Source organism: Oncorhynchus keta, unplaced genomic scaffold (assembly GCF_023373465.1).
Source record: "Oncorhynchus keta strain PuntledgeMale-10-30-2019 unplaced genomic scaffold, Oket_V2 Un_contig_943_pilon_pilon, whole genome shotgun sequence".
In the NCBI taxonomy this organism is placed as follows: Eukaryota; Metazoa; Chordata; class Actinopteri; order Salmoniformes; family Salmonidae; genus Oncorhynchus; species Oncorhynchus keta.
Window position 1 is genome coordinate 22,501 of NW_026290541.1, and position 8,284 is coordinate 30,784.

An 8,284-nucleotide genomic window follows, 5' to 3' on the forward strand; every position below is an offset into this window, starting at 1 on the left:
TAGGGGACAGACTAGTGAGAGATGTCCTCTGGCCAGTAATATAGACTAGGGGACAGACTAGTGAGAGATGTCCTCTGGCCAGTAATATAGACTAGGGGACAGACTAGTGAGAGATGTCCTCTGGCCAGTAATCTAGACTAGGGGACAGACTAGTGAGAGATGTCCTCTGGCCAGTAATATAGACTAGGAGACAGACTAGAGAGAGATGTCCTCTGGCCAGTAATATAGACTAGGGGACAGACTAGTGAGAGATGTCCTCTGGCCAGTAATATAGACTAGGGGACAGACTAGTGAGAGATGTCCTCTGGCCAGTAATCTAGACTAGGAGACAGACTAGTGAGAGATGTTCCCTGGCCAGTAATATAGACTAGGAGACAGACTAGTGAGAGATGTCCTCTGGCCAGTAATATAGACTAGGGGACAGACTAGTGAGAGATGTTCCCTGGCCAGTAATATAGACTAGGAGACAGACTAGTTGTTGTTGTTGACCGTACCGTGACTTTCTCCAGGGTGGCGTTCATCTGGTGGTGATCTCCAGGCGTCAGGGGGATGGCCACGACCTCCTCAGCCTCATCCAGCCAGGACAGGAACTCCCCCATGTCCTCCTGCAGCCCCATCGCTGCAGTACGTGCCTCTGCAGACCTGACACACACAGGGAACAGTTAGGAGGAATACCGTATACGCACGCACGCACGCACGCACGCACGCACGCACGCACACACAGTACTCAATCAAGGAATAGTTAAGACTGCAGACATACACACTGGTACTGCAGACATACACACTGGTACTGCTGACATACACACTGGTACTGCTAACATACACACTGGTACTGCAGACACGAGAACACACACACACACACCTCCTCTTCCTCTCTGCGATCTCCTGGGTGATGTTCACCCAGCGTGTGTTGAGGGTGTTGAGCTGTAGCCTGATCTGAGCTCCGTCCTCCTGCGTACTCTGACCAATGATCTCCTTCCCTGCAGCGTTCAGCCCTGCCACCACGCCCCCCTGGGCCCCCACGCTCTCCTGCAGCTCCTGACACACCACAGGGTCACAGGGCAAAGGTCATACAACATGTTAATTCGATCAGCTACAAGCACCCTTTCATTGTTTCATTGTTGAGCAGGTTTTCCACCTTTAGCTGATCAACTATTTAGCTGACACAGCATGTTGTCATGTTGTCATGTTGTCATGTTGTCATGTTGTCATCCTGTTGTCAACAGGAAACTGTTTTATTAAACTGTTTAGCTGACACAGCATGTTGTCATGTTATCCTGTTATTATGTTATCATCATGTTGTCAACAGGACACTGTTTCATCCCTACTCCCAAGGCCCTGCAAGTGCTATTACATTCATGTCAATAGGCTTGAATTGAACAGCACAGTGGAGGTCAATTCAACCAACTGCCAATCAAGAGCCTCGGTGACTCATCATTGTGCTTCTGTGGCCTTGTCCACGCCAGACAGACGGTACACACAGACAGACGGTTTATTACAGACAGAGAGAGAGAGAGAGAGAGAGAGAGAGAGCAGAGAAAGAGAGAGAGAAAGAGAGAGAGACAGAGAAAGAGAGTCATGAGAGATGTTGTCATGTTGTCATGTTGTCATCCTGTTGTCAACAGGAAACTGTTTTATTAAACTGTTTAGCTGACACAGCATGTTGTCATGTTGTCATGTTGTCATGTTGTCATGTTGTCATGTTGTTGTCATGTTGTCATGTTGTCATCCTGTTGTCAACAGGAAACTGTTTTATTAAACTGTTTAGCTGACACACATGTTGTCATGTTGTCATGTTGTCATGTTGTCATGTTGTCATCCTGTTGTCAACAGGAAACTGTTTTATTAAACTGTTAGCTGACACAGCATGTTGTCATGTTGTCATGTTGTCATGTTGTCATGTTGTCATGTTATCATCCTGTTGTCAACAGGAAACTGTTTTATTAAACTGTTTAGCTGACACAGCATGTTGTCATGTTGTCATGTTGTCATGTTGTCATCAGGAAACTGTTTTATTAAACTGTTTAGCTGACACAGCATGTTGTCATGTTGTCATGTTGTCATCATGTTGTCACAGGACACTGTTTCATCCCTACTCCCAAGGCCCTGCAAGTGCTATTACATTCATGTCAATAGGCTTGAATTGAACAGCACAGTGGAGGTCAATGGATCAACCAACTGCCAATGAAGAGCCTCGGTGACTCATCACATTGTGCTTCTGTGGCCTTGTCCTTCTCCACGCCAGACAGACGGTACACACACAGACAGACGGTACACACAGGAGAGAGAGAGAGAGAGAGAGAGAGAGAGAGAGAGAGAGAGAGGGGGAGAGAGAGAGAGAGAGAGAGAGAGAGAGAGAGAGAGAGAGAGAGAGAGAGAGAGAGAGAGAAAGAGAAAGAGAGAGAGAGAGAGAGAGAGAGAGAGAGAGAGAGAGAGAGAGAGAGAGAGAGAGAGATACATAAAGAAGAAGGCCTCCTAGAGGGAGGCATGAAATGTCGCCTCATCACAATTTCAAGATGTGTGTGTGTGTTTGCACATGTGTGTGTGCATCCAGGCATTCTTGCCTGTGTGTGTGCGTCTGTCTACCTCTCTGTGTCTCAGTGAGTGCAGGTCTTGTGAGACAGCTGGTCCCTTCAAAGCCAAGCTGCTTCACACACAGAACAGCTTCTTAGATCTGCCCCCGCCCATCAAGGCCAGTTTGGCCAAACCCGCCCCAACACTGGCATATGACTGGGCACTGGAAGACACTGCTGTCTCCTCTGCCCCTCCTGAACAGATGGACTGTGTGTGACGATCATAGGACCGCAAAAGTGGACTGGGCAAGCTTGACATCCGATCACACACACATACTGTGCACACACACACACACACACACACACACGCACGCACGCACGCACGCACGCACGCACGCACGCACGCACGCACGCACGCACACACGCACACGCACGCACGCACACACACACACACACACACACACACACACACACACACACACACACACACACACACACACACACACACACACACACATATACTGTACACACATACGTACACACACACACACACACACACACACTCTACAGGTATCCAAAACTGTCTGACACACCGTCGTGGAAGATGAAATCACTGCGGGACCTGGACCTACAAACGCTCTGATTGGTGGACCACAAGGACCTCTGAACCTAAGGCTGTTCTGATTGGTGGAGCCGCAGGGCTTTAAAGAGCAAAGCAGTGTAATCCCATAATCCTATTCTCTGCCTGTGGCCTTCATCAACACGCCTGGCATGAGGGTTATTCAGGCTGCTAGGACCACTGTGTTACCATGGAGACGGAACACACACACTCCGGCACCTGGACACACGCAGAGACAGTGGGCATGTCTACCTTTCGGAACATAATAGTATGATTCCTAAAACAGTGGTCTTCATATCCATAGGGCTCCTGAGTTTCACCGGACCATGATCAAGTCCTCGTATGGTTTAGATAACGGCCATCAAACTCACTTCATCTATCTGCTGAGTTGTTGGATGTGCTTGTGTTACTGTTGAACAGTAGTTACCTTAAGGTGTGGTCTGGTCCCAGCAGGGGTCTTCGCCTGTTTCAGAGTGGTCTCCGCACCACTCAACCAATCACCAAGCACCTTCTGGTCCGCACGAACTTCAGCCACTTAGCATTGGACGATCTCCCAGCGCCTGCTCAGACACACACACACACACACACATCATCACACACACACACACACACACACACACACACACACACACACACACACACACACACACACACACACACACACACACACACACACACACACACAAATGACCGCAGGAAAGTGTACACAAACGTGCACACACACACACAAAGAAACAACTGTGAGATACCACTGAGATCAGTCAATGAGAGAAGCAGTGGGACAGTGAGTATGTGGAGGAGAGAAAAATAGAGGTGGGAGCTGAACCAGCAGGACAGCTGAGGTGACAATGGACACAAACTGAGGTGACAATGGACACAAACTGAGGTCACAATGGACACAAACTGAGTGTGACAATGTGACAATGGACACAAACTGAGGTGACAATGGAGTGAAAAACTAAACCGTGGAAACAAACAGTCCATAATCCTGATGTTATCAGTCTGTGTCGAGTGCATTACACTAGTGGTGATGATGTTACTGTAGCTTGTCTACTAGTTAGTTAGTCTAGTGGTGATGATGTTACTGTAGCTTGTCTTACTAGTTAGTTAAACTAGTGGTGATGATGTTACTGTAATGGACACTAAGTTAGTCTAGTGGTGATGACAATGGACACAAGTTGTTAGTCCAGTGGATGATACTGGTAGCCTGTCCACCAGCTAGCTGAAGTCCGAAAATTAGCAAACTAGTGTTAGGAAACTCGTAAAGCAAGTCCAGTGGATAATCCTAGTTATTCAGTGATGATGTACTGTAGCCTGTCCACTAGTTAGTTAGTCTAGTGGTGATGATGATATGTCTAGTTATTTGATGTTACCATTTTTAGTTAGTTAGTCTGTATGGATGATGATGTCTACTAGTTAGTTAGTCCAGTAAGGACAATGTTACTGTAGCTTACCAGTTAGTCCAGTGGTGATGATGTTACTGGAGCCGAGTTAGTTAGTCTAGTGGTGATGATGTTACTGTAGCTTGTCTACTTGTTAGTTAGTCTAGTGGTGATGATGTTACTGTAGCTTGTCTACTAGTTAGTTAGTCTAGTGGTGATGATGTTACTGTAGCTTGTCTACTAGCTAGTTAGTCCAGTGGTGATGATGTTACCGTAGCTTGCCCATCAGTTAGTTAGTCTAGTGATGATGATACTGTAGTCCAGTGGTGATGGTTTTCTACCTAGTTAGTTAGTCTAGTGGTGATGATGTTACCTGTAGCTATTCTACTAGTTATTAGTCTAGTGGTGATGATACTGTAGCTTGTTCACTAGTTAGTTAGTCTAGTGATGATGTTGGCCGTAGCTTGTCTGATTAGTTAGCAAGTCTGGGTGATGATGATGGTTGTAGCTTGATTGCTGTTAGTCTAGTGATGATGATACTGTAGCTGTCTACTAGTTAGTTAGTCTAGTGGTGATGATGATACAAGTTGTCTAGTTAGTTAGTCGAAAAGGATGATGTTACTGTAGCTTGTCTACTAGTTAGTTAGTCTATGGTGATGATGTTACTGTAGCTTGTCTACTAGTTAGTTAGTCTAGTGGTGACAATAAAGGCCAGTTGTCTACTAGTTAAGTTAGTCTAGTGGTGATGGCTGAGTTGTCTACTAAGTTAGTTAGTCTATACAGACGATGTTACTGGTAGCTTGTCTACTAGTTAGTTAGTCTAGTGGTGATGATGTTACTGTAGCTTGTCTACTAGTTAGTTAGTCTAGTGGTGATGATGTTTCTGTAGCTTGTCTACTAGTTAGTTAGTCTAGTGGTGATGATGTTACTGTAGCTTGTCTACTAGTTAGTTAGTCTAGTGGTGATGATGTTACTGTAGCTTGTCTACTAGTTAGTTAGTCTAGTGGTGATGATGTTACTGTAGCTTGTCTACTAGTTAGTTAGTCTAGTGGTGATGATGTTACTGTAGCTTGTCTACTAGTTAGTTAGTCTAGTGGTGATGATGTTTCTGTAGCTTGTCTACTAGTTAGTTAGTCTAGTGGTGATGATGTTACTGTAGCTTGTCTACTAGTTAGTTAGTCTAGTGGTGATGATGTTACTGTAGCTTGTCTACTAGTTAGTTAGTCTAGTGGTGATGATGTTACTGTAGCTTGTCTACTAGTTAGTTAGTCTAGTGATGATGTTACTGTAGCTTGTCTACTAGTTAGTTAGTCTAGTGATGATGATACTGTAGCTTGTCTACTAGTTAGTTAGTCTAGTGGTGATGATGTTACTGTAGCTTGTCTACTAGTTAGTTAGTCTAGTGATGATGATACTGTAGCTTGTCTACTAGTTAGTTAGTCTAGTGATGATGTTACTGTAGCTTGTCTACTAGTTAGTTAGTCTAGTGATGATGATACTGTAGCTTGTCTACTAGTTAGTTAGTCTAGTGGTGATGATGATACTGTAGCTTGTCTACTAGTTAGTTAGTCTAGTGATGATGTTACTGTAGCTTGTCTACTAGTTAGTTAGTCTAGTGGTGATGATGTTACTGTAGCTTGTCTACTAGTTAGTTAGTCTAGTGATGATGTTACTGTAGCTTGTCTACTAGTTAGTTAGTCTAGTGATGATGTTACTGTAGCTTGTCTACTAGTTAGTTAGTCTAGTGATGATGATACTGTAGCTTGTCTACTAGTTAGTTAGTCTAGTGATGATGATACTGTAGCTTGTCTACTAGTTAGTTAGTCTAGTGGTGATGATGATACTGTAGCTTGTCTAGTTAGTTAGTCTAGTGGTGATGATGTTACTGTGGCTTGTCTACTAGTTAGTTAGTCTAGTGGTGATGATGTTACTGTAGCTTGTCTACTAGTTAGTTAGTCTAGTGGTGATGATGTTACTGTAGCTTGTCTACTAGTTAGTTAGTCTAGTGGTGATGATGTTACTGTGGCTTGTCTACTAGTTAGTTAGTCTAGTGGTGATGATGTTACTGTAGCTTGTCTACTAGTTAGTTAGTCTAGTGGTGACAATGTTACTGTAGCTTGTCTACTAGTTAGTTAGTCTAGTGGTGATGATGTTACTGGAGCTTGTCTACTAGTTAGTTAGTCTAGTGGTGATGATGTTACTGTAGCTTGTCTACTTGTTAGTTAGTCTAGTGGTGATGATGTTACTGTAGCTTGTCTACTAGTTAGTTAGTCTAGTGGTGATGATGTTACTGTAGCTTGTCTACTAGTTAGTTAGTCTAGTGGTGATGATGTTACTGTGGCTTGTCTACTAGTTAGTTAGTCTAGTGGTGACAATGTTACTGTGGCTTGTCTACTAGTTAGTTAGTCTAGTGGTGATGATTTTACTGTAGCTTGTCTAGTTAGTTAGTCTAGTGGTGATGATGTACTGTAGCTTGTCTACTAGTTAGTTAGTCTAGTGGTGAAGATGTTACTGTAGCTTGTCTACTAGTTAGTTAGTCTAGTGGTGATGATGTTACTGTAGCTTGTCTACTAGTTAGTTCGTCTAGTGGTGATGATGTTACTGTAGCTTGTCTACTAGTTAGTTAGTCTAGTGGTGACAATGTTACTGTAGCTTGTCTAGTTAGTTAGTCTAGTGGTGATGATGTACTGTAGCTTGTCTACTAGTTAGTTAGTCTAGTGGTGATGATGTTACTGTAGCTTGTCTACTAGTTAGTTAGTCTAGTGGTGATGATGTTTCTGTAGCTTGTCTACTAGTTAGTTAGTCTAGTGGTGAAGATGTTACTGTAGCTTGTCTACTAGTTAGTTAGTCTAGTGGTGACAATGTTACTGTAGCTTGTCTACTAGTTAGTTAGTCTAGTGGTGATGATGTTACTGGAGCTTGTCTACTAGTTAGTTAGTCTAGTGGTGATGATTTTACTGTAGCTTGTCTACTAGTTAGTTAGTCTAGTGGTGAAGATGTTACTGTAGCTTGTCTAGTAGTTAGTTAGTCTAGTGGTGATGATGTTACTGTAGCTTGTCTACTAGTTAGTTAGTCTAGTGGTGATGATGTTACTGTAGCTTGTCTACTAGTTAGTTAGTCTAGTGGTGATGATTTTACTGTAGCTTGTCTACTAGTTAGTTAGTATAGTGGTGATGATGTTACTGTAGCTTGTCTACTAGTTAGTTAGTCTAGTGGTGAAGATGTTACTGTAGCTTGTCTACTAGTTAGTTAGTCTAGTGGTGACAATGTTACTGTAGCTTGTCTACTAGTTAGTTAGTCTAGTGGTGATGATGTTACTGTAGCTTGTCTACTAGTTAGTTAGTCTAGTGGTGATGATTTTACTGTAGCTTGTCTAGTAGTTAGTTAGTCCCCATGAGGAGGGTTGCCCCCCGCCTGGTCTCCTAGATAAACAGCTCACACCTGGTGTCTCCCCATGAGGAGGGTTGGCCCTCCCTGGTCTCCTAGTTAAACAGCTCACACCTGGTGTCTCCCCATGAGGAGGGTTGGCCCTCCCTGGTCTCCTAGTTAAACAGCTCACACCTGGTGTCTCCCCATGAGGAGGGTTGGCCCTCCCTGGTCTCCTAGTTAAACAGCTCACACCTGGTGTCTCCCCATGAGGAGGGTTGCCCCCCCTGGTCTCCTAGATAAACAGCTCACACCTGGTGTCTCCCCATGAGGAGGGTTGGCCCTCCCTGGTCTAGTTTGTCTTCACCTGTTGACCCAGTCCTTCCTGTCCAGAGTTAGTAACC

General features: G+C 44.2%; 1 protein-coding gene across 1 annotated transcript; it reads right to left on the bottom strand.

The window, feature by feature from the left end:
- Window positions 1-425: 425 nt before the first annotated feature.
- Window positions 426-3,991, bottom strand: LOC127927110 (dystrophin-like; the record flags this gene model as incomplete). Its single annotated transcript, XM_052512906.1, has 4 exons — window positions 426-642; window positions 863-1,038; window positions 3,560-3,643; window positions 3,959-3,991. Coding segments are annotated over 4 exons (510 nt in total), but the record flags the coding sequence as incomplete, so codon positions are not given.
- Window positions 3,992-8,284: the final 4,293 nt, after the last annotated feature.